The 26675-nt window shown below is 45.6% G+C and overlaps 2 protein-coding genes across 15 annotated transcripts in view; one reads left to right on the top strand and one right to left on the bottom strand.

Annotated features, from left to right (window-relative positions):
* ARHGAP10 (Rho GTPase activating protein 10) overlaps positions 1-9379 on the top strand; it is a 384335-nt gene extending 374956 nt beyond the window's left edge. For 3 of the 8 annotated variants that reach the window (XM_059875959.1, XM_024977157.2, XM_024977154.2), the window contains 3 exons: positions 964-1149; positions 2349-2420; positions 7918-9379. In XM_059875959.1, the coding sequence (XP_059731942.1) occupies positions 964-1149; positions 2349-2420; positions 7918-7930 (271 nt within the window). In that variant the 3' untranslated portion in view covers positions 7931-9379. 8 annotated transcript variants of the gene reach the window in all.
* Positions 8430-26675, bottom strand: part of NR3C2 (nuclear receptor subfamily 3 group C member 2) — a 439920-nt gene continuing 421674 nt past the window's right edge. For 6 of the 7 annotated variants that reach the window (XM_059876106.1, XM_024977376.2, XM_010813712.4 and 3 more), the window contains one exon: positions 8430-11199. In XM_059876106.1, the coding sequence (XP_059732089.1) occupies positions 11044-11199 (156 nt within the window). In that variant the 3' untranslated portion in view covers positions 8430-11043. The remainder of the gene's footprint in view (positions 11200-26675) is intronic. The other variant, NM_001191349.2, reaches the window with a different exon arrangement.

Genomic DNA, 26675 nt, shown 5'->3' with positions numbered 1-26675 from the left:
TTTCGTGTGTTGGGCACATGTCCGTGTGTGCTGGAGTTCAGCTACAGTAGCCATCTTCTGATGGGCTGTGGTCACGGCTGCTGTGCTTGGCCAGTTCCTGACCTGGTCTGCTGGGCCGGGACACACCTCCCCTTCCTTCTGTGGACATGGCTTCATGTCTGCTCCTGGTGTGGCCTGAGCTGGGATCGCCCCATGGCTGTGGGGGTCCAGATGCTTCCAGACCCTGGTGATGAGTGCTTAGACCCCGTGCTGTTGCTGTCCAGCCTGTGCTGGTTGTCCTGCGTATCGTTAGGGCTCTTTGTGGGACCTGGAGTCGCCCGACACTGGCCCAGGTGTGGAAGGCCTCCCTCTGTCCTCAGAAACACCCCATGCAGGTGCCGGTCAGACGGGGTATGCAGAGGAAGCTGGTGAGGCCTGGCCACTGCTGAGAATGGCCGAGGAAGACTCCCCAGAGGAGAGGGTGTCTGGGGGTCTCTGAAGAGGAAGAATCCCCCATGAAGAAGTGAGGGGAAAAGACTTCAGCGGAAAGCACTGCCCATGCAGAGGCCTAGACTCACTTGGGGGTGATTCCCTGAGGGTGACCTGCTTGTGGGCAGAGTCAGGACGGGTGGGGAGGTGGCCGGGCCAGGTGCCTATGGAAGTTTGGGTTTGTTCCTCCGGATGGTGGAGGGTTGTGCTGTGATCAGCTGGGTGTTCTGGAAAGTTCACTGAGCTCCCTGGTGCACCGTGGTTTAGGAGGAGCCCAACCGGACACTGAGGGGATGGTTTAGGAGGCTTCCGTAGGGAGGAGAAGTGGAGGCTGGGGTGACTGGTGGGAGGGGGGCCCCTGTAAATAACTCTTGTGCAGACTTGTAACCAGACGACCCGGGGGTGGCCCCCGTTGGGTTTGGTTGATGCACAGCGGGGCAGGGAGCTCACTGGTGGCAAGTGTTTTGGTAACGAGTGATGTCTCTTCCTTTGCAGTGCAAACCTCAAGGGAACCTGGCTGGCTGGAGGGGACTTTGAATGGCAAGAGGGGGCTGATTCCACAGAATTACGTCAAGCTGCTGTAGCGCCCGGCTGCAGACCCTGGCCCCAGAGCACCTTCCTGGGAGCGGCGAGCCCCGTCCACCTCCTGGGCGGAACCCACGGCCACCTGGACACTCCAGGGTGGGGACCGGGGGGGACAGATGGCTCGAGGCGGGGGGAGAACCGCTTTGGGAGGTGCGGATCCGAGTAGCGGGAGAAGGCTGTCCAGATGGACAGGAGAGACTCTGCATCTGGCATGCCTTGGGACTTGTGGCTTTAAATTATCTGGTCTCCAGGGCAAGGAGGAGGGCGACCTTCTGCTGGCCCACCTGCCCCACTGGCGGCCCCCTCACAGGACACCTCCCCTCACACCTGAAAGGGAACCGTGCTGTGAGACGTGCCCCTAATGCTGGTGTCATTGAGGGATTGCAGCAGGCCGGCGCAGGCTGCGTTGGTCTCTGCACCCAGGGCAGCAGACCGAGGCTTCTGCTCGGACGGCCGGCCGCCCTCCCTGGGGACCCACGCTCACTGACTTAGGGCGCCTGCAGACTCACGACAAGCTTCTCTGTGCTGCTCACTGGCGTGCTGTTTCCCTGACATCCCCTGTCCGCCCCAAGTTTCCTGTATATGAAATAAAATCTAATTTACTTTGGGATTTGTGTCTCACGTGGGGAAGAGGTGGTGGAACTCACTCGCTCTGTAACATCTCCTGGTGTGGCTGGTGGGTGGGCTTGCACTCTCCCCAGGTGTCGGCATGCACATGCTCACAGGTAGGATGGATTAACCGGGAGCCTGGCTGCTTTGGAATGGGGCATGTTTCTGGGGACAGGGGTCCCCTCTCTGACAGGTGAGATCCTGGCAGGTCCCCTCCAGCTACCTCAGAGGGCCTTGGGGGAGCCCAAACAGGATGGAGCTGGGGTGCTTTCCCCAGAGCTTTGTGTGTGAGGGCAAGCTCCTGACGAGCTTCTGTGTACAGCCCTGTATCACGACCCCCCTCCCCCCTGCCTCCCCCTCCCTCTGTTTTCCAGACTGCAGTGCCCATCTCTCCATCTGGATTAAGCCGGGCTCTAGGGCTGTCTGGGCTACATGGACCCAGACCCTGCTTGGAGGAACTTCTGCCACATCCCTGCACACAGGGTGCTCCAAGCGATGCTTCTGTGGTCTTCTCAGCCTCTGACTCCCAGGCACAGCCTAAACCAACCTCTCTGGGAAGGGGGGACCTCTCTGCGCCCTGACCTGGAGTCCCTGGAGTGTGCAGCTCATTTGTAGGGGCCTCAGGACTGTGAAGCCAGCCCTGCTCCAGGGGCTGCTCAGGGGCCGGCATCTCTCTTTTTCCACAGAGGCTTTCTGGTCTGTCACAGTTCTCCCCTCAGATTGTCCCTGGAAGGATGTGTCTGTCGCCTCTTCCCCAGGTGAGATGATCCCAGAGTGCTGGTTATCAGTTTGGAGCTCGCCTCCTCTGGACCATGTAAGGTGTCACGTTTGGGGTCCGGTGTGTGTAGAGAGGCAAGCCCATTGAGAAGAATCCATTTTCTGACTAATGTGTTAAGTCACTTCAGTCATGCCCGACTCTTGGCAACCTCACGGACTGTAGCCCACTAGGCTCTTCTGTCCATGGGGTCGTCCAGGAAGAAATACTGGAGTGTGTTGCCATTAGAGCAGTATAATTAAAAATGCTGAACTGTGGGCCCAGTGGAGAGTACTGGGGCTGCCAGGGGCCCAGGGCCCAGACAATGCCTAGCCCTGGGGCTGTGGGCCAGGCTGGCAAGAGGGTGGGGGTGGCGCCTGTTTTGAGTTCTCCCTTCCTGCTCCTGCCTGCTGCTTAGAGGTACAGGAGAGAAGCTTGGCCTGGAGCAAACTTCCCCATTTCTGTGGGAAAGTGCAAGCTTGTGGGCAGTCAGGGTGAGTGGACTCAGGTTAGCACTGGAGCAATTTCCTAGCTGTGTTCTTCACTGGAGTCCACCCATCGGCAATGGACAGAAGACTGGTCGTGGAAATTGCTGTAAGGTCTGGCTACCGGTGTGGGCTTTCCACATGGCACTAGTGGTAAAGAAACGGCGGCATGGGTTTGATCCCTGGGGCGGGAAAATCCCCTGGAGGAGGGCATGGCAACACACTCTAGTATTCTTGCCTGGAGAATCCCATGGACAGAGGATCCTGGTGGGCTACAGTCCGTAGGGTCACAAAGAGTCAGACACGACTGAAGTGACTTAGCACACGCCCTGGCTACCTGTGTGGTAGGGCAAATTAAATCGACTCTGATTCTGTTCCTCCCGCCTAAAAAGCCAATGATACTCCGAGATTTGGGGGTTGAAGTGATAGTATACGCTCAGCGGGCAATGCTAGTCCGTACTGATGTGAGAGTCACTTGCTTCCGGTCCCCGTTGCCATGGGCCACCATCTGGTCACCGCTGCTCCCCTACGGGGATGTTACTGATGTGAGAGTCACTGCATCTTTGTTGTCGGGGCATCTGTGTGTGGGGCATACATGACAGTGTAACAGTAGTGAAGCCTCGGGATAGCGCTGGCTGCAAGGGCTCCCCCAGCCCTGCAGACTCCTCTCTGGTTGTTCCAGGAAGAACAGGGTTACACCAAAGGGGAGCTGGAGTGTTGGGGTGTCTTCCTCTGGGAATAGGTGGCGCCAGGCGGCCCCCGGCCGGGGCGCTTTCCTCTGGGCCTGGCCCAGAGTATGCTTAATAACAGGACCAGGAGGTGCTCTCTTGCACCTGCAGATCTCCATCTCCCCAGAAGAGACAGGAGTGTGGTGGTGTGTGGGTGTAGTTCCCTGAGCATCTACTGAAGGCTGGCTGAGCAGTGGCCCTGCCTCCCTCAGGGCCCAGGCCCCTCAGCCCACCTCGTTCAGCACCAGCCACCTCCTCCAGCTGTCATCCCTGTTCATTCAGAAGCATGATGGGGGTGGGGGGCGGGCTTTGAGCAAAAGAGGGCACTCAGATTGCTTACTTGCAGTGGAGCTTGCATCCTGTGGGGTCCCTAAAAGGCTGGCCCTGGGGGTCCCTGCACCCGGAAAGGACACGCCAGATAAGAACAGAGCCAGATGGCCTTGGTGGGTTATAACCCCCTTTCTTTGTAGCAACGGAAGCATCTGTAGTTGGGAGTACGGGGTGGCGGGGTGGGGGGAGCTGGACTGTTTGTGCTGGTGGTGGCCGTTCAGCCCGTTCGTACTCTGCCCGGACTGACTCAGCCAGGGGAAGTTATTTTAATGAATGCTGTCAGGAGCAGAGAGCGTGGTTCAAGTTCAGTGAGCTGGTCACACTCTTTCTCCTCAACTGTCCTGCTCCTGGGGGCTGGTAGAGGGTAAGGGCTGTTAGGAGTTGAATTGTGTACCCCTTCCAAAATTCATATGCTGAAGTCCTAACCCCGGTACCTGAATGTGACCTCATTGGGCAACAGGATCAAGGACAGTGTCAAGACACACAGGGAGACGATGGCCACGTCCAAGCCAGGGAGAGGCCGAATCCTCCCTTAGAGGGACCCAACCCTGGTGACCTTGTGATCTCAGACTTCCAGCCTCCCAGATGGGGAGATGAGACATTCCTGTTGGTTTTAAGCACCCCCATTTGTGGTACCCTGTGGCATTTCTAGGAAACAAATACGGTGGCTAAAAGTGCATGTTTTGAGTTAAAAAAAATACATATATACCTATTTTGAAATTCTGTTTTCCATTTTGTACCTTGCTGATCTTAAATGTGTTCCCTTGACCTCTTATGTGTCAGTTTGCAGCCATGAAATGGAGAGAGTGGTACCAGCCTCCTTGGAGGACTGTGACAAATGATGATGCGAAGCGTCTGGAGGGCACCCAGCAAGAAACGGGGTTTAGTAAATGGGGAAGATGGGAGAAGGCACCCCCAGGGGCCCTGGGGGCTGGTCTCTGCCCCCTTCTCTCACAGCCACGCCCTGCTTCCCTCTAGCCTGCGCGCTCCAAGGCCATGCCTTGCTCTCTCCCTCTGCCCTACATAGTCCAGCCTTCCCCTGCCTTCCCAAGGGCACTCCATGCCTTTATTTTTTAAGTAATTCACTTGGCTTAGTTGAGGCTGTTGTTAGTTGTGGTGTGAAGGCTTAGCTGCCCCAAGGTATGTGGGATATTAGTTCCCCCACCAGGAATAGAACCCATGTTCCCTGCATTGGAAGGCCGATTTTCAACCACTGGACTACCAGGGAAGCCCCCCGTTCCCTTTCCCACTGGGTCCCTTGTCACCTGCTCACTGGTTGTCCCCTCAAGACTCTCACTGCCCAGCCAGATGTTCTGCGGGACTCTGAGTCTTCCAGAGCCACTCGACTTTCTTCCCTCCCTCCTGCGGGAGGAAGTTATTCCAGGAGCGTGTCCTCAGCTTCCTGGCTGGAGCTCTGAGAACGTCTTCTCCGATGCTTGTCAGCGCTCTTTATCCTCGACTGGCCTGGGTGGTAATTTATCGCTACCCTGTCTGGGTAAGCTGGCACATTCTCCTGATGCCTTCATGTCTGGCTAAAAGTGTCTCAATCTGCTGAGTAGAATACCTTGGAGAATTCTTTCCTATCAGAAGATCAACTCGATTGGAAAGAAGAGTTTTAATTTTTGCCCAAGAGACTTGCACTTTGGACTTTGGCTTCATTGAGGCTGCTCAATACCATGCATTGTAGTTTCTGGATTTTTCCTTCCTTCGATGGTTTAACAGCTGCAGGTGGAGCAGCTCGGAGTGTGGGCAGAACACGATCTGACTCAGCTCAAGCAAGTTTTCACCACAACCCTCTCTGGATCAGGCTGGACCAGGGCACGAAGATCCAAAGAGATGGGTTTTTCTGGCCATGGAAAACTTGAAAATCACTATCTTGGCAACATAAATTCTATGAAAAAATACCTAAATTGTGCATGGTACATTGGTTGAATTATCCCAAATTTCACCCCTCACTGGATGCACGTCCTTATGGGTAACCCTCCCACGTGAACTATGGGCCTGACTTTGTAATTTGCTTTGGCCAACGAAACAGGCAAACTTGATGCAATGAGAAGCTTGAAGAGCACTGTGCATGTCCACTGTCCTAGAGCCTTGTTTATATGTACCATGAAAATGCGCCCAGACTGGCCTGCCAGAGGACAGGCCACGTGGAGCAAAACTAGCTCAGACCAGCTGGCTACATGGCCAGCCCAGCCAAGCCCAGCCGGGCCCAGCCCAGCAGAACTTCCCCTGCTGGCTGACTTAGGAGAGTAATAAATGATGGTCGCTTTAAACCACTCAGTGTTGGGTGGTTTGTCGCAAACTGCGACTGTACTCCTTCACTCACTCTGCTTTGGATTCAGGTTTGGTCTGAGAGTCCCTTGGCCAGCAAGAGATCAAACCAGTCATTCCTAAAGGAAATCAGTCCTGAATGTTCATTGGAAGGACTGATGCTGAAGCTGAACTTTGGCTACCTGATGCAGAGAGTCAACTCATTGGAAAAGATCCTAATGCTGGGAGAGATTGAGGGCAAGAGGAGAAGCAGGTGACAGAGGATGGAATGGTTGAATGGCATCACCAACTCAATGGACATGAGTTTGAGCAAACTTTGGAAAGTAATGAAGGACAGGGAAACCTGGAGTGTTACAGTCCATGGTGTTGCAATGAGTCGGACACGACTTAGCAACTAACAACAGGTTTGGTCTGTGTTGAATGTTAAAATCCTATTTTACTCTTTTCTTATCCAACATTGGGAAGCCGCTGCTTTATTTCCAAGAAAATTGCTGCAACAGCAATTGGATGATTTGAAATTAAGGTGCTGGAGATACTTGTAATCAAGTCATTTTAGTCTGTGGACGTTTGAAGTTTATGAGAAAGTATGTGGAGCTGCCCTGGAGAAGGAAATGGCACCCACTCCAGTATTCTTGCCTGGAAGATCCCGTGGATGGAGGAGCCTGGCGGGCTGCAGTCCATGGGGTCGCAAAGAGTCCAGACACAATTGAGAGACTCACACACATGTGAAGCTGACTTTAAAATAAGGGAACAATGTTTTCTATTTGTTTGAGGGACACTTATAACAAACCCCTAACTATATATGCATCACTATACATAATTTTTGGAGAAGGCGATGGCACCCCACCCCAGTACTCTCGCCTGGAAAATCCCATGGATGGAGGAGCCTGGCGGGCTGCAGTCTGTGGGGTCGCTAACAGTTGGACACGACTGAGCGACTTCACTTTCACTTTTCACTTTCATGATTGGCAAGGAAATGGCAACCCACTCCAGTGTTCTTGCCTGGACAGAGGAGCCTGTTGGGCTGCCGTCTATGGGGTCACACAGAGTCAGACATGACTGACGTGACTTAGCAGCAGCAGCATGCATAATTTTTACTGCTTTGGCATACAGTGGCTGGCTGGCTCGCTCAGCGGCAGAAACTTAGTTCTTAGCTAATGATTCCTAAATGTGCAGGTGGATCCTTTGGGTCTGAAAGCACTTTGATACCTTCCTAGAAATACAGGAAGGTTCCTGGCTCATTGACCCAGGAATAAGCCTGCTCTATGAAGAAAGAGCACGCACTTTAACCAAGGGTGCACATCCACGGGGCCCCATATCTAGCCACGCAGACTCACAGACCATGACGGTTTTTGTTTAAAGTTAGAGGCTGTGAGAAACCCTGTTCCCTCATAGGTCAGAATGCACACATTCTAAGATCTAAAATTACCTTCGTTTTCAATAAATTTTTACAAACAAATCTGCACACAAAGCTTAATTTTTTTTCCTGTGCTGTGTTTCATGGCTAACATTGTGTTTCAGAAATACATCAGTTGTACTAAAGCAAAGTTGTGTTTAACCGTCAGTCTTCTAGTTTGACTGTCACTTAAATGACACGTTAAAAATGTACATGAGTTTCTCTTGTGGGAAATACACGTTTTCTAGTCTTCAGATGAGCTGACAATTCCTGACTGCTCTTTTGTAGTCTGTATTGCTGAATGAGGTCCAGAGGGCAGCCTGTAAGGAATGTGAGGAGCATTATGACTGATGGTAATGGAGTCTCTTGACAGCCCAAGCGGATCTGGGGTAAGAGTAAGACTCCACTGTGTGGAGGAGGACCTGGAAACGAGATGGGGCCTCTGGTCTACTCAGGTGAGTCTCAAAGTCTGTAAACAAGCTTGCATGTGGTTGTGAAGATAAATGAGGCCATGTAAGTATCAAATTTAGTGGCTACATCAGCAGTAATTATTGTTATGAAATTGTCATGGGGTATATTTCAGTGAATCAAATATTAGCACTAAGAAACAAAACATTTAACCAGTCCCCCAATAGAGTAATTAATATGCGGATAACACAGGGCTTCCTAACATGGCTAGGGGCTGGGCATGGGGATTCCATCTTGGATGTAGGCAGAGGGGCATACGATCCAGATTTAAAAGGCCACAAAATCCACGTGTTCCTATAGACGTTTAAATGAACTGTTTCCAAAACAACAGGTGATTAAAGTAAAGGATTTATTGTAATCTGCTTACAGTCCTTTGCAAAGACAGACATATGTTTTTGCATAAAGATATAAATTGCTTCATTTTAAACTAATTTAGTGTGGTTTTTTTAATTATATGAAGAAGTTTTGGTGAATTATGAATTGTACCAAACCAAGATTTTAAAGAGCAATATGGTACAAAAGTAAGAGCAGACAGACAATCTGGACTGGGACAGGCATTCAACAGTGGATTTAGAATATGGCTTTGCTGTTTACTCAAGCAAAGTTACCCGGAGACACACAAAGAGTCAGTAACTTTGTTAATACAAAAAGCTGATGCAGACTGTCTCCATCCCAAACCTGGTTACGTCGAAATTCTGATTTCATAAAAAGTCAGTCTGAGTTAAAAGCTGCTCTTATGAAGCCACTTCTTTCCCAGAAACCCCCCAGTCCGCATGCGGTGTATTTACCACCTTCCAAGTGTGCCTTTCATATTGCTGTGCATGTAAGTTGACTGTGTTGAAAGATTTGCCTATAAATTAAATTCCTGAAATTGCAAATTATGTAAGAAAACACTCCTCTGTCTGAGTGCAGCTTTCACAGGTTTCCCCTTGCATAAGGCAGGTGTCTTCTGAGAGACAGGGTAATGTTGCCTGCATGGTGAACCCTGGAGAAAAGGGTCGATCCCAGCGCTGCCATCTCCCGGCCTTGGGGTTCCCCAGCTCGCTCTAGCTTTTAGGTTTTGGAAAAGAATAAGATTTCACCGAGTACCTGAAGATTATCATCACTTTTCCAAGATTAATTTGGCCTCTATTCAAAGTAGTTTATTTAGTGCAATCATATTAAGTTTCCCCAAAGATATATATATATATATATATATATATGTTTGTGATTTGGGGCAAGAGAAAAAGCCATAAATTGCCTCAGTGCCAAACAGATTAGTGAATTAAAAATTTTAGTGCCACTGTCTTGCTTTTATGATCTGTAGTGTTTTTTTTCCCCCCAAAACTGTTTACATATAAAATTTTATTTTTAAATCCTACCTTTTAAAAATCTAAAAACCCTCTAATTATCGTGCGGTCTCCACGCTGTTCTGACTGAACTGTGCCCAGGGGCATCTTCCAAGGGCTTCCTGCCATGACCTACGTGTTCCTGTGACCAGTTCCAGGAGTGCAACACCCCCTTCTGTGACCGGAAGTGAACATTTCACCTTTTGCAGACATAGAGAGTGCATGGAATTTTTCCCCGCCCCACCCCCGCCCCCCGAAAGGAGAAAATTCAATTTCTAAAATGGGATGAAGATGAGCACTCTGAGCCACAGCCTTTCCAGTCTCTCTCCTAACGTGGATTCTGCTTCTCGAGGGGGAAGAGGCAGCTTTCCTAAAGCCACAGCACTCCTGGGACATCCTCTCACAGGGGTGTCGTCGAAGGACGCCTTCACGGAGCTGCAGACACCACGCTGCGCTGTCCCCACTGGAAGGAGGATGGAGCCGAAGCCGGAAAATGCACTCGAGTCCCATGAACACCCCAAGCGGGAGACCAAGGACAAAACGCAAGTACAGAAGTAGTAGAAAGGCTGAGAGACAACCAAAGAGGTTTAAGTGTGGTTATTTACAACAGAGACTGTAAAACGGTAAATTAGATATGAAGCTAAAAAAGGCACAGCTTTCCCTTTCTTAAATACACTGTAAACGGTTCATGGTGCATGCAGAACATTTCACTTTACAAAAAAAAAATTTTTTTTTTACCTTGTTGGTTTAGACAAAGATAGTACTTAAATAGTCTCCAGCAAAATAGAATTCTTTCAAAAATACTTTCCCATTCATCCTATTAACCATTAAAGTTTTTTTTTTTTTTTTTGTATGTGTCTCATTTACAAAAGTTCCTTATACCTTTAGGTCCTTCACAATTTATACATACAATAATGTACAGCACAGCAAAAGACTGCAAAAATTATCTGTAAAGCCAACACAATAGATACTAGAAATTGAAACCAAGGCATTTTTCTGAACATCTTATCCATTCTAATTAAATAATAAGTGGAGAGGGTGTGGATACCAGTGATGCAGAAAGACGTGGGTGAAGACGCACCCCTGTGGGAGCTGCCAGTCCACTCCACGTGCTCCGTTATTACACAACAGGAATCTGTATATATTTTTTTTGTTTTTTTTTTAAATAACAAAAGAATATTAATGCCCCATATTGACTATACGTTTTTATGTGCAAACCAAGGGTGAGCTTGAAAAAGTTCGTTAGTTCTTGAACCCTTTTAACACAAGCGAACGATCCCAGAAATGACATGGCATAGTTAAAACTTCCATCTGTTAAAATATCAAAATCAGACAGTTATTGACTAGATATGGCTTTTCATCCAGAGGAACAGGAACATGTTTCTAAGCGCTGGGGGTTGGAGAAGGAAGAACCTTCCAGACTGTGCAGGTCTCACCAAAGCCACGTCACCCTGCCTGCCCGCCTCCCAACCCTTGACATGATTTTCAATTTGAGAAACTGCTGAACAAGTGGGAATAAACCATCATGTGTGTCAAAAATAGGATTTTTCTTGGGTCCTTCGTGGGTGTGGAACAACACGGGGAAACTTAAGGCAACGTTCTTGTGAGACGTCTCCCGTCACTTCCTGTGAAAGTAAAGGGTCTTGGCATTCCCGGACTCCACCTTTGGCAGCTGGTCACTGATGATCTCCACCAGCATCGCTGGGAACTCCACTTTCAGTGCCTGGGACTCCCGGAAGGTATAGAAGCAAAATTCCAACAAGTCGCTCACCAGCTGCAACAGACAGACAGAGGGCCGTGAGGGCGAAGCCTGATTCCCACTCTGGCCTGCAGCCGGGGCAACGTTCATAAACCCGACCGTGTCTACGAAGCCGCCCAGCTCACGTGGCGAAGTCATCCATCCCGGGGGAGGAAGGAGGATGTACCTGCTGCGTGGAATATGCCTTTTGTGCAAAACGGATTCCAGTGGCTCAGGGCCAGTAACAGAGCCGAGAGTGGCAGCAGACATCACTGACTCATTTGTAAGTGTGGAGTTGGGTGGGGCAGGTATCAATACACGTGTGTAGCTCTGGACCCTGGCACTGAGCCTTCCCCAGCCCGTAAGGCCTGACCGGCCCTGCCAGTGGAGCTGTGGCTGCTGGGGGGCCAGACTCCTTCCTTCAGGACCCCGGTCCTGAGCTGGGGGCTGAGAAGTCTGTCTTAAGGTGGAATTGACATATAACTTGGTGGGAGTTTAAGGTGTACAAGGGGTAGATTTGACACACTTATAATACTGCAACATGAACACCTCTATTAAGGTACATCGTTACCGTTTCTTTTTTATGGTAAGAACTTTTAGATCTCACTTAGCAGCTTTCCAGTGTATAATACGGCATTATTACTATAGCCACCATGCTGTATACCAGATCCCCAGAACTTGTTCCTCTTATAACTGGAAATTTGTACTCTTTTACCAATATCTCATTTTCCCCACCTTCTGGTAACCACCATTCTACTGTTTCTATTCGTTTGCGTTTTTAGGTTCCACATGTGAGGTTGTACAGGAGGAGTTTTCTGTCTGATTTATCTCACTGAGCATAATCCTTCCTGGGCTTCCCTGGTAGCTCAGATGGTAAAGAATCCACCTGCCATGCTGGAGACCGGGGTTTGATCCCTGGGTTGGGAAGATCCCCTGGAGGAGAGCATGGCAACCCACTCCAGTATTCTTGCCTGGAGAATCCCCATGGAGAGGGGAGTCTGCGGGCTACAGCCCATGGAGTTGCAGCGAGTCAGACACGACTGAGCAACTAAGCACACAGCACAGTCTTCCCTCGGTGCACCCATATTGTTGCAAAGAGTGGTGTTTCCTTGTTTCTCATGGCTGGATAATGTTCCTGTGTGTGTGTGTAGTATACACTGATGTATTATATATATATATGTATATATGTGTGTGTGTGTATATATATGTACTATTATCTTTATCCATTCATCCATTCTCAGTCACTCTGAGAACATGAAAACATCAAGGAAAACTGTCTTGCCATCTGTCCAGCTATCTTCCCTCCTCTGTGACCCAAGGACTTTGCTATCCTCCTGGAGCTGAACTACTCCCAATTCTGTAAGTTAAGAAAAAGACAAACCCACAAATGCAGTATAGCATTACTGGTTGCTTACTAGGAATATAATTTAAAATCAGAAAGTATATATTCTAATTTTTCTTGAGTTAGTTAATTCCATATCCTATTATGGGAAAAATGACTTTTGGTCATTTCCCACTGTATTAAAGTAGGTAATATTAACACAACATATAAAATAACTGCCATCTTAATAAAGTGGTTTTCACTTTATCAAGTGAAAATCTGTAACTTTCCTTCATCGCAGCACTGTTTATAATAGCCAGGACATGGAAGCAACCTAGATGTCCACCAGCAGATGAATGGATAAGAAAGCTGTGGTACATATACACAATGGAGTATTACTCAGCCATTAAAAAGAATACATTTGAATCAGTTCTAATGAGGTGGATGAAACTGGAGCCTATTATACAGAGTGAAGTAAGCCAGAAGGAAAAACACCAATACAGTATACTAACACATATATATGGAATTTAGAAAGATAGTATTAATAACCCTGTGTACGAGACAGCAAAAGAGACACTGATGTATAGAACAGTCTTATGGACTCTGTGGGAGAGGGAGAGGGTGGGGAGATTTGGGAGAATGGCATTGAAACATGTATAATATCATGTATGAAACGAGATGCCAGTCCAGGTTCGATGCACGATACTGGATGCTTGGGGCTGGTGCACTGGGACGACCCAGAGGGAGGGTATGGGGAGGGAGGAGGGAAGAGGGTTCAGGATGGGGAACACAGGTATACCTGTGGCGGATTCATTTCGATATTTGGCAAAACTAATACAATATTGTAAAGTTTAAAAAAAAAAAAGGCAATCTGCAGGCTTATATTGAGTCAGGTACTAAATAACTGTGTGGTAAGGCCTTCAAAACAAACCAGGAATCTCAGAAAACCCATGGGGAGCAATATCTGATGCTTCTGTTTGTGCCTGAATATGCCCTCAGTCTGCAGACTGGTATCTCCCTAGGCAGGTTCCAAGGACTGAACTCTCTGTACCCACAGAAAGTTGAGGCCTCACAGGCTGTGAGACAGCGTGAGGCAGTCTCTGCTCTGGCTTGTTCAGGCACACACGTGCTTGCTTAGTGAATGATAGGCCTCAACTTCGCCATCTATAAAATGGGGGCAAGAAGAGTATCCTGCTGCTATTGGGACATCCCTCCTGGTCCAGTGGTTAAGACCCCCCATGCTTCCAATGCAGGGGGCACGGGGTTTGATTCCTGGTCAGGGGACTGAGAGCCCACATGCCGTGTGGCACAGCCAAAAAAAAAAAAAAAATATCTGCTGCATGAGGCTGCAGGAGTGACTGAATCTGTGAACTGCATGGAGTAAACACTGAATGGGTCCCAGTTCACAATCATCCTTTCCCTCTTCCCAAACTCCTTCCACCATCATTTTTCTCTGCAAACTAGGACACAGTTTGCAACACCTGCTCTGGAGCATCTCTGTGTAACTTGGTTCTCAGGCCCCCCCTTCTATAAAACGTGAGATGTGGGAACTTTACGTTTGGCCTTTTCTGGAAAGAGACTCTTGAATGAGATCTGCAATGGCAAGTTGCTTGATTGTTTCAGGTGGTGGGCCAGTGGCTGTGAGAACTAAAAGCCAAGCTGGGTCTTGCTCACCAGACTTGGTGCCACAAAGAAGTCTCACCATGGGCGGCAAGGCATGCCTGTCGGTGGCGCCGGCCGAGGGCACCTGGGACCTAGTTTAGGTTCACCCTGGTCGCCGCCCCTGCTGCTCCTGAGCAGGACAGCAGAGCTCTGCCACACCCGACATGTCTTTGGGGATGGGACGGGCTCACATCCAGAGAGAAAGGCTCCCTGTGGCTCAGAGCGTCTGGGGAGGGCTGAGGTCTTACCCACCTCTCATCCATCCATCCCAGTGAGGGCACCTACCCCAGACCAGGCGCTGGGACCCTCAGTGGACATGACAGAGTCCTGTTCTACTGGGAGGAGATGTCAGTGCAGGAGGTCAGGTATGGATGGTGGCCAGAGTGAAAAGGGGACCTTGGTACGTGGCCCGAGGATGGTGGAGTGGGGTCTCTCAGCGCACTCAGAGCAGCAGGAAGCTTGTGGGCGGCACCTGCTGGCTGACAGACTACCATCCCTGATGCGTCAGCTGAGGGCCAGGGCCACTTAGGGGTTTATGCTGCAAATAGGTGCCAGCACTGCTGACTTCTGTATGCGATGAGAGATGAGGAAGCAGAGGCAGCCAGTCCGTGAACCTGAAGTAGCATGCAGGGGAGCACCTGTGAGTCTGTGAATGGGGACAGGCCCCGTCTTTACCAGCCACATGAGCGTCACCTAGGAGATGCGGAGCATGGACCAGATGGGAGGAGAGCACGCCCGGGGCTCGGCAGGCCTTCCTGACAGGCTGGCTGGGGGCAACTGTCCTAGGTGCTACTATGACCCTGCATATTATAACCAGGGGCTGGCATTTCCTGCCCACCTCTGGACCATGGGCAAGTAAAGCAGCTTGATTCCAGTCATGAGCTATACCCAGGGCTTCTGTTCAAGAGATGTCAGCTGCCGAGGGAGGGGTCTCACGTGGGGTAGCCTCTGACCCTGAGAACACCTGAAGGGGGGCCCCATTATCACTAACTACTCTTAGGAAAGGGTTCACTGCTTGCTGTTGGGGTGGCCAAGATGCCCAGAAGCCCCCAGGAGCTACCAGAAGGCGCTAGCTGCCTCACAAGCCTGCCTGACTTACTGCCCTCGGAGGGCTGCAAAGCTCTGAAGACCCCAACCCAGCAGAACCTGGGCCGGTGGTTGCAGTTGGTAGGGTCAGAGAACATCTGAGAATAAAAGCCAGGAGCCCCTGGTCCAGGCTGTAGGACCTGCCTGCCAGACGCCTGCAGACCCGCAGCGCCCTCCCACAGCCAGAGCAGCAGGTGTCCCTGGCCCTTCAGAGATGCTGAGGCGCCTGCTGCTGCAATGCGTACAAGGGAACCATCCCTCCTGGAGAAAAACAAGGCACAGGAAGAGTGAGGCTGCAGATGTCAGGGCACGAGGTGGGGAATAGATCCTCAGAGCTAGGGATTTACATTTTGTTGCATCGGCAGGAATGCTGACCCAACAGAATGTACACCAGTTCCTGAGACAAACTGCTGTATCATGGAGACACATCTATTGGTCATGCTGCACACAAGCGTGAGTCTCCTGGGTGTCAGCACCCACGTGCAGCAGGTGGCTTCTCTGTCTGACCCCAGAGGAGCCAGGAAACACAGGGACAACGAGGTATGTGTGATGCACGTCCCTCACGAGGCACCGTCCTGTCCTCTGCCCCAGGCACAGAGGGCTGGTGGGGGCAGGCAGGCCACAGTCAACAACCTGGAGGGTCGGTAAGTACAGGCTAGAAGGAGAGTCACGAAGCCTAATTATCATAAGCAATAAGAGTCCACACAAACTCTGCCGGCCAGAAGGGAATGGCAGGATTAAAGTACTGAAAGGGAAAAATCTACAACCAAGATTATTGTACCCAGCAAGGATCTCATTCAAAATTGATGGAGAAATAAAAAGGGACTTATATAGTCAAGAGATACGAGAAGAAAAAGATCTACAAAATCAACCCCAAACAATTAAGAAAATGGCAATAGGAACATATATATCAATAATTTAAATGTAAACAGATTAAATGCTCCAACCGAAAGACACAAATTGGCGAATGGATACAAAAACAAGACCCATATATATGCTGTCTACAAGAAACCCACTTCAGACCTAAAGACACATATAGACTGAAAGTGAGAGGATAGAAAAATATATTCCATGCAAATGGGAAGCAAAAGAAATCTGGATTATCAATCCTCATATCAGACAAAATAGACCTTAAAGGAGATTACAAGAGATAAGGAAGGATACTACATAATGATCAAGGGATCAATCTAAGAGGAAAATATAAGAAGTGTAAATATCTATGCACCCAACATAGGAGCACCTCAATATATAAGACAAACACTAGCAGACATAACAGGAGAAACTTAGAGTAACACATTAATAGGAGACTTTAACCCCTCATTTACACCAATGGACAGATCATCTGAACAGAAAATTAACAAGGAAACACAAGTCTTAAGTGATACATTAGATGAGATAGAACTCATTGATATCTTCAGGACATTCCATCCAAATGTAAAAAAATACACCTTCTTCTCAAATGCACATGAAACATTCTCCAGGATAGACCACATCTTGGGTCACAAAACAAGCCTCAGTAAATTTAAGAAAACTGAAATCATATCAAGCATCTTCTCTGACCACAATACTATGAGATTAGATATCAATTACAAGGAAAAAACCCTGTAAATACACAAACACATGGAGATTAAATAATGTTTCTAAATAACCAACAGGTTACTGAAGAAATCAAAAGGTAAATGAAAAATTTCTAGAAACAAATGACAATGAAAACACAACTCAAAACCTATGGGATGCAGCAAAAGCAGTTCTAAGAGGGAAGTTTATAGCAATACAATCCTACCTCAAGAAACAAGAAAAACATTGAACACAACCTAACTTTACACCTAAAACAAACGGGAAAAAAAGAATAAAAATCCCCCAAAATTAGTAGAAGGAAAGAAATAATAAAGATCAGAGCAGAAATAAATGAAAAAGAAATGAAAAAAACAATAGTAAAGATTAATAAAACTAAAAGCTGGTTCTTTCAGAAGATAAACAAAATTGACAAACCTTTAGCCAGACTCAACAAGAAAAAAAGAATCAAATCAACAAAATTAGAAATGAAAAAGGAGAGGTTACAACAGACAATACAGAAATACAAAGGATAATAAGAGACTATTATGAACAACTATATGGCAATAAAATGGATAACCTGCAAGAAACGGACAGATTGTTTGAAAAGTTCAACCTTCCAAGACTGAACCAGGAAGAAATAGAAATTATGAACAACCCAGTTACAAGCATGGAAATTGAAGCTGTGATCAATAATCTCCCAAAAAACAAAAGCCCAGGACCAGATGGCTTCATAGGAGAATTCTATCAAACATTTGCCTATCCTTCTAAAACTTTTTCAAAAAATTGCAGAGGAAGGAACACTTTCAAACTCATTCTACAAGGCCACCATCACCCTGATACTAAAACCAGACAAAAACAACACAAAAAAAGAAAACTATAGGCCAATATCAGTGATGAACATAGATGCAAAAATCCTCAACAAAACTTTAGTAAACAGAATTCAGCAACACATCAAAAAGCTCATACACCATGATCAAGTTGGGTTTATTCCAGGGGTGCAAGAATTCTTCAATATATGCAAATCAATCAATGTTATACACAATATTAACAAATTTAAAGATAAAACCCATATGATAACCTCAATATATGCAGAAAAAGCCTTTGACAAAATTAAGCACCCATTTATGATCAAAACTCTTCAAAAAATGGGCATAGAAGGAACCTACCTCAACACAGTAAAGGCCATATATGATAAGCCTACAGCAAACATTATTCTCAATGGTGAAACAGTGAAAACATTCCCCCTAAGATGAGGAAGAAGACAAGGGTGTCCACTTTCACCACTACTAGTCAACACAGTTCTGGAAGCTACAGCAATCAGAGAAGAAAAAGATAAAAGGAATCCAAATCAAAAAAAAAGAAGTAAAGCTCTCACTGTTTGCAGATGACATGATACTGAACATAGAAAACCCCTAGGATAGTGTCAGAAAATGACTAGAGCTAATCAGTGAATTTAGCAAAGTTGCAGGATACAAAATCAATACACAGAAATCACTTGCATTTCTATATACTAAGAATGAAAAATCAGAAAGAAATTAAGGAATCAATCCCATTCATCACTGCAACAAAAAGAATTAAATATCTAGGAATAAACTTACCTAAGGAGACAAAAGAACTGTACACAGAAAGTATAAGACACTAATAAAAGAAATTAAAGACAACAAACAAATGGAGAGATATTCCTTGTTCCTGAGTAGGAAGAATCAATATTGTGAAAATGACTATATTACCAAATGCAATCTACAGATCAAATGCGATCCCTATCAAATTACCAATGGTGTTTTTCACAGAACTAGAACAAAAATTTTCACAATTCATATGGGAACACAAAAGCCCCTGAAGAGCCAAAGCAGTCTTGAGAAAGAATGGAACTGGAGAAATCAACCTTCCTGACTCCAGATGATACTACAAAGCTACAGTCATCAAGACAGTATGGTACTGGCACAAAGACAGAAATACAGACCAATGGAACAAGATAGAAAGCTCAGAAATAAACCCATGCACCTATGGGTCCCTTATTTTTGACAAAGGAGGCAAGAATATACAATGGGGCAAAGACAGCCTCTTCAATAAATGGTGCTGGGAAAACCGGACAGCTACAAGTAAAAGAATGAAATTAGAACACTTCCTAACATCATACACAAAGATAAACTCAAAATGGATTAAAGACCTAAATGTAAGACCAGAAACTTTTAAAACCCTTAGAGGAAAAGATAGACATAGAAAAACTCAATGACATAAATCAAAGCAAGATCCCTCTATGACCCACCTCCTAGAGTAATGGAAATAAAAATAAAAGTAAACAAGTGGGACCTGATTAAACTTAAAAAGTTTTTGCACAGCAAAGGAAACTATAAGCAAGGTGAAAAGACGACCCTTGGAATGGGAAAAAATAATAGCAAATGAAACAACTGACAAAGGATTAATTTTCAAAATATACAAGCAGCTCATGCAACTCAACACCAGAAAAACAAACAGCTCAAACAAAAGTGGAACAAGACCTAAACAGACATTTCTCCAAAGACGACATACTGATGGCTAACAAACACATGAAAAGATGGTCAACATCACTCAATTTTAGAAAAATCAAAACTACAATATCACCTCACACCAGTCAGAATGGCCATCATCAAAAATCTATAAACAATAAATGCTGGAGAGGGTGTGGAGAAAAGGGAATGCTCTTGCATTGTTGGTGGGAATGTAAATTGATACAGCCATTATGGAAGAGTGTATGGAGATTCCTTAAAAAACTAGGAATAAAACCACCATATGACCCAGCAATCCCACTCCAAGGCATATATTCTGAGGAAACCAAAATTGAAACAGACACATGTATCCCATTGTTCACTGCAGCACTATTTACAATACCTAGAACATGGAAGCAACCTAGATGCCCATCGACAGATGAATGGATAAAGTAGCTGTGGTACATATACACGATGGAATATTACTCAGCCATAAAAAAGGAACAAGTTTGAGTCAGTTCTAATGAGGTGGATGAACCAAGAACCTATTATATAGAATGAAGTGAGTCAGAAAGAGAAAGATAGATATCGTATTCTAACACATACATACAGAATCTAGAAAAATGGTGCTGAAGAATGTATTTACAGGGCAGCAATGGAGAAACAGAATAAACTTACGGACATGAGGAGAGGGTGAGATGTATGGAAAGAGTAACATGGAAACTTACATTACGATATGTAAAATAGATAGGCAGGGGGAATTTTCTGTATGGCTCAGGAAACTCAAACAGGGGCTCTGTATCAATCTAGAGGGGCAGGATGGGGTAGGAGATGGGAGGAAGGTTCCAAAGGAAGGGGACATATGTATACCTATGGCTGATTCATATTGAGGTTTGAGAGAAAACAACAAAATTCTGTAAAGCAATTATCCTTCAATAAATAAATAAATTTATTTTAAAAAAAGAGTCCATATTATTAGGAATCAAAGAAAGCCCTCTGTGTTGACTTTTCATTGTGTACAAAATGCATCTGGTTGGGAGCACAAAGTTTAGCTGCCTGCTCAGCATGACTGATTGAGAGCCCATGTCAGGGCCACAGCTGTCGGGGGAGGGAGGCACAGAGAAGGCTGGCAAGGTCACAGGGCGACTAGTGGCTCTCTGCTTGCTTGCCTTGGATGCTACCGGGCTTGGTCAGTGCCTTTTCCCCACTCTCTCCAATGAGTCATCATTGCCTGTGGCAGGCTGACAGCTGGGCCCTGTTCCCAGCATGAACTGAGGTCATCTGTGGGGGGTACACAAGGAGGGTCCAGCCCTGCCGTTCTAAGGTTACACCCAGCGAGCAGTGATGGAGCACCTGAAAGACACAGCTTCTCTGCAGAAGGGTCCCCTGCGTTTTCAACGGCAAATAAATTAGCTGCTGACTCCAGAACTTTCACCTAATTAGGATGGAGCTTTTGCTTGAATTGAGCATTGGGTAGGGTGGGGGCGGGGTGGGTGATTAAGCTTTATTTGGGAAGATCAGAATTCTAGCCAGATATACTGACAGGGGGCAAAAGATACACAGCTTCAGCTCTCAATATTGCAGCAGTAATAGAAACAATCAGCAACCGTTTACCCTCATTGTTCCAGCAAGAGCCTTGTGAGTGCTGGACAACTATGCAAGGAGTCTGGCCTTTGTTCAAAACCCCCCAACCTCCACCCAGAGTAGGCTAGTGTGGGAGATGCCAGGGTGTGCACAGGTGGGGCCTCCACGGCCAGGCAGGACTGTTTCTCTCTGGCCGGTGATGTCTCAGCAAAATGAGATGGTAAAAAAGCCCCCTCCTACCCTGATTCAGTAGCATTTGCTTCTACACCCAGAAGAAAATATAACCTTTAACAAGGTTAGACTCTTTATTTGTGGGTTCCCATGGAAAACCCAGGCCCTGCAGTGAGGCTACCCTACTGAGTGTTCCTGGCAGGGTCTCCTAGAGGCTGAGTGTAGGAGGGTCCTAAAGGGCCTCCTAGATGCAACCAAGAGAAGAAGTACCAGAAAGAGACCATCACAGAGTACTATCAGCATCATGCATCCGCCTTTTTGTCTCCCCTTTGTAGCAAAGAATTAGTCATCCATCTGTGAAAAAAAGCTCCTTGTGGAACTCTGGGATCCTTGGGAGAAGTCTTGCCCACCTGTGTGTCTGGTAGCAGGCAGGTGTATTTTGGCAAGGACTACGAAACCAGTGGAGCAGTGGGCCTGCCTGGAGCCCTCCTGCCATGGTTGAGAAAATACCTGGAGACTGCTGACCTGGCCAGATACCCACCAACAAGGGAGGAACTGCAGAAAACCAGCCTTCCCAAGGGGAGATGCCAGCATACCGCTGGAGCAATAAACACAAGCGAGTTTGTAATTACTGGAGATGGAAAGAAGTTTACTAGTGTTCTTCCAACCCCGGGCAACACTGCATGGGGTCAAATTATCAGGTGGCAGCGACCTGTCCCTCAGGGGAAAAGGTGAGTGAGTGCCTGGCTACCCTGCTGTTGCAGGTCACAGCTGGAGAAACCTGTTTCTTTACAGTAACATCGAGAGAACTGAGGTGGACCTCCATGACCGGAAGGAGGAGGGAGGAGACTGGGAAAGAGACAGGTAGGAATATCAAAGGACATTAAAGGCACACATTCTTTAAAGTCCACTCATGAGCTTCTGTGAATACTACACCTGGGGATCTCCCTAGAGAGTCCACAACTACCCCCAAATCCCCAAGTGCTAAACTCGCAACTCCCCCTGACTCTGTGGCTGGCATCTTGTGCACAGTCCCAAACGTGGTGCAGCAGGAGGAAGCTCCAGTAGACAGGAAGTGTGCTCAGAAAACAGGCCTGGATCTGTGGACAAGGGAGAAACCACAAGCTTCTCTAGCAGCACCACCTTCTGGAAACAAAAGAAGGGTCGAGTAGTCAGCCTGTGGCGCTGTAAGAACAGGACAGAAAAGCTCAAGAATTCTGCCACCACAGGAAGCAAAAGGAGTGGAAAGATGTACCCACACAAAGGCAGACAGATTCCAAGTAAGAGCACCAAAGAACAGAACATCCCATCTGAAGGCAACCAGCAGTAGTTTACGGCAGTATCTGCCATTTCAAGTGCAAAAAAATGCAATGCAGAACTGCAAGAAACATGAAAAATCGAGAAAATGTGTCATCACTAAAAGACAGTAATTCCCTAAAAACTGAGATCAAAAGCATGGGCTTTTGCAATCTAGCTAAATTCAAGAAGAGCTGTTTTGAACAAACTCAGTGAGCTATAAGAGAACTCAGACAATTTAACAAGATTATGAAAAAATACAGGTTAAAAGTGAGTAATTTACCAAAGAAACACAAATCATAAAAAAGAACCAAGCAGAAATTCTGGAGCTGAGGAGCTCATGGAATGAAAAAAAAAAAAAAAAAAATGCTATAGAGAGCATCAGCAGTTGAGCAGAATTAAGGAAGAAATAACAAGTGAGTCAGAAGATTTCAAATACCCATGTAAAAGGAAAACAAAGGAAAAAGAATGAAAAACACTGAAGAAAGCCTATGGAATTGGGATTCCATCAAAAAACCTAACGTTAGAAAAATCGGGGGGTTCCAGAAGGAGGAGAGAAGGATATGGGGCAGAAAATTTCTTTAAGGAAATAGCTGAGAACTTCCCAAACCTGGAGAGAAAAATGGACGTCCAAGTTCACAAGGTTACTCTAAGACACATTATAATGAAACTGTCAAACATCCAAAATAATCAATTCTACAAATAGCCATGGGGGTGGTGGGGTGGGGCAGGAGTAGATTGTAACCCACAAAGGAACTTCCATTAGGCTCTCAGAAGATTTGTCAATAGAAAGCCTACAGGTCAGGAGAGAGTGGAATCACATACTCAAACTGTTGAGAGAAAAGAATTACCAGCCAAGACCTACCCAGCAAAATTATCTTTCAAATGTGTAGGAGAAAAAGACTTTCCAAGACAGACAAAAACTGAGAGAGTTCATCACCACGAGACCCACCCTGCAAGAAATGCTGAAAGGAGTACTTTAAGCTGAAATGAACAGATGCTAATCAGTGACATGGAAATACATGACTATACAACACGCTGGTAAAAGGTTAATATACAGTCAAATTTAGAAAATCTCAATTCTGTAATAGGATGGAATGTCAACCATTTTACTATAAAGGTCAAAGGAAAAGAATATTAAAAGTAATCATTATAGTGACTACAATGTGCTAAAGACACAATATAAGAAGAGGTAGATAATGACATAAAAGTATACAAGCGGAGTTAGGTTGCTATGAACTTAAAATGAACTGTTTTATCTATGTGATGTCTTATGTAAGCCTCATGGTAACCACAAACCAAAAAACCTACAGCAGATGCACAAGAGATAAAAGGGAAACAGCATACCAAAATGGAAAATTACCAATTTACAAAGATAGGCAGAAGCAGAGTAAAAGAAACCATGGAAATACAAAGCAACCGGAAAACAATGAACAGGACGGCATTACTAAGTCCTTACATTACCAACAACAACTCTAAGTATAAATGGACTGAATTTACCATCAAAAGACACAGTGGCTAGATGGGTAAAAAACTTAGACCCAGCTATATGCCTCCTACAAGAGACTTCCTTCAGCTTTAAGGCAGCACTCACACAGCCTCAGAGTGAAAGGAAGGAAAGAGATGTTCCACACAAGCAGGATCCAAATGAAAGCGAGAGCAACTATTCTCATTATAGACAAAATAGATTTTAAGTCAAAAATGGTAACAAGAATCAAAGAAGGTCAATATATAATGGTAATGTGGTAAATTCATCAAGAAAACATAACCACTGTGTATGTATATACTTACATATGCAATATCAGAGCACCTAAATATATAAATATATTTAGCAAATATTAATATATCTGAGGGGGGACATATACAACAATCCAATAACAGTAAAGGACTTAAACATCCTACTTTCAGCAATGAAGAGATCATCCAAACTGAAAATCCGTAAGAAAACACTGGACTTGAACCATACACTAATCCACACAGACCTAAGAGAACATTCCCTCCAACACAAGTAGGATATACATTCATCTCTGGGGGACATGGGACATTCTCCAGTATTGACCATATGATAGTCACAAAACAAGTCTGGGCAAATTTAAGAAGAGTGAAATCATACAAAAGTATCATTTCTGACCATATAAACTAGAAATCAGTACAAGGAAAGTCAGAAGATCTACAAATCTGTAGAAATTAAACAACACATTCCTAACAACCAATGTGTTAAAGAAGAAATTAAAAGGGAAATTAAAATGTATCTTGAAACAAAGGAAAATGCAAACAGTATACCAAGACCTATGGGATGCTGCAAGAGTAGTTCTGGGAAGACTTTATGGTGATAAATGCATAAGTGATAAATGCATATATTAAGAGGAGAGATTTCAAATCAGTAGCCTAACTTTACACTTCAAGAAAACAGGGGAAGAAAAACAAAGTTCAGCAGAATGAAAGAAATGACAAAGATCACAATGGAAATAAATGAAATAGAGCTCAGAAAAACAGTAAGAAAAAAAACCCTAATGAAACTAAGAGCTAGTATTTTGAAACAATAAACTGACAAAACTTTAGCTAGAGTCAAAAAAAAAAAAAAAAAAGGCTCAAAACCTGAAAGAGGAGACATGACAACTGATACTCCAAAAATACAATGGATTATAAGAGACTACTGTGAAAAATAATATGCTAATGAATGGGATAACTTGAAAGAGATGGACACATTCCTAGAAATACACAATCTAAATTAATCAAAATCTCCAAATACAGACAACTCTGAACCAGATGGTTTCAATGGCAAATTCTACCAAACATTTAAAGATTAATGCCAATCTTCCTCAAACTCTTCCTAAAAACTGAAGAAGAGGGAATACTTCCAAATTCCTTTTGCCAGGCCAGCATTACTAACACAAAAGCCAAAGATACTACAAGAAAACAAAACTATGCACCTATATCCCTGATGAACATAGATGCAAAAATTCTCAGCAGAATATTAACAAATAGAATTCAACGTACAGTAAAAGGAGTATCACAACATATTGGGATTTATCTCTGGGATTAAAGACAGTTCAACATACACAAATCAATAAATGTGGTCCATCCATCCTAAGTCACTTCAGTCAAGTTTGAGTCTTTGTGAACCTATGGACTGTAGCCCACCAGGCTGCTCTGTCCATGGGATTCTCCAGGCAAGAATATTTGAGTGGCTCCCCATTTCCCTCTCCAGGGATCTTCCAAACCTGGGAATCGAACCCTCATCTCTTAAGTCTCCTGCACTGGCAGGTTCTTTGCTGCTAGTGCCACCTGGGAAGCCCCTAAATGTAGGACACTACATTAACAGAATTAAAACTTATATAATCATCTCAATAAATGCAGAAAAAGCATCTCATAAAATACAACATCCCTCTGTTAGGTAGTTAGAATAGGAAAAAGGAGTCCAGAATGGTAGTGACTAAAAGACAAAGAAGGGAAAAGCCCATGAAAACAGAACTAGGGAAGGTCCGAGGACCGGAGTGAGGACCTCAGGTAAAACAAACAGCCCTCCTGGCTGGCCCAATTTACATAGCGCAGACCGAGGGGGAGGAGAAAAAAACATATACAAAGAGGAGCCAAAATTGAGCTGGGGGCTTCTCTTCCCTTCGTGGCTTTTGGGTTGGCACGCCCTCACACCTCGAGGATGTATTTTCCTTTGCTTTCTAAATAAAACTGAGCTATAACACAGAGCTGTAACACTGGTCTGTCCAAGAAATTACACAGGGCTGTAATACTGGTCTGTCCGTCACTTCAAATTTTTGTTGCAACAAGAACTGAGGAAATTATGAACACCCCTGACACCTTCATGAAGAATCTCTCAGCAAACTGGGTATTAAGGGAGCATACCTGAACAAAATAAAGGCCACATACGACAAACTCAGAGCTACTGTTATACTCAATGGAGAAAGACTGAAAGTTTTTCTTCTATTATCAGGAGCAAGGCAAGAGTGCCCACTCTCACCCCTCTTAATCAGTATAGTACTAGAAATCCTATCCAGAACAACAGTTGCTGATGTTCAGTTGCTAAGTCATGTGTGACTCTTTGTGGCCCCCGGACTGCAGCGTTCCAGGCTCCCCTGTCCTTCACTATCTCCTGATTGCTCAAATTCATGTCCATTGACACCAAAAGCGTAAGTAACAAAAGCAAAGTTCAACAAGTACAACTGCATCAAGCCATCAAGCTTCTGCAGAGCAAAAGAAACAATCAAAAAATGAAAAGGGAGACGATAGGCTAGGAGACAATATCTTCAAATCATATAGAAGATAAGGGGTTAATATCCAAAATATATTAAAAACTCATAACTCAATAAGAAGCAATTTAATTGAACAATGGGTAGAGGAACTGAATA

Source organism: Bos taurus, chromosome 17 (assembly GCF_002263795.3).
Source record: "Bos taurus isolate L1 Dominette 01449 registration number 42190680 breed Hereford chromosome 17, ARS-UCD2.0, whole genome shotgun sequence".
In the NCBI taxonomy this organism is placed as follows: domain Eukaryota; kingdom Metazoa; phylum Chordata; class Mammalia; order Artiodactyla; family Bovidae; genus Bos; species Bos taurus.
The sequence above is the reverse complement of the archived record's forward strand: the minus strand, read 5'-3'. Positions and strand labels throughout refer to the sequence as shown.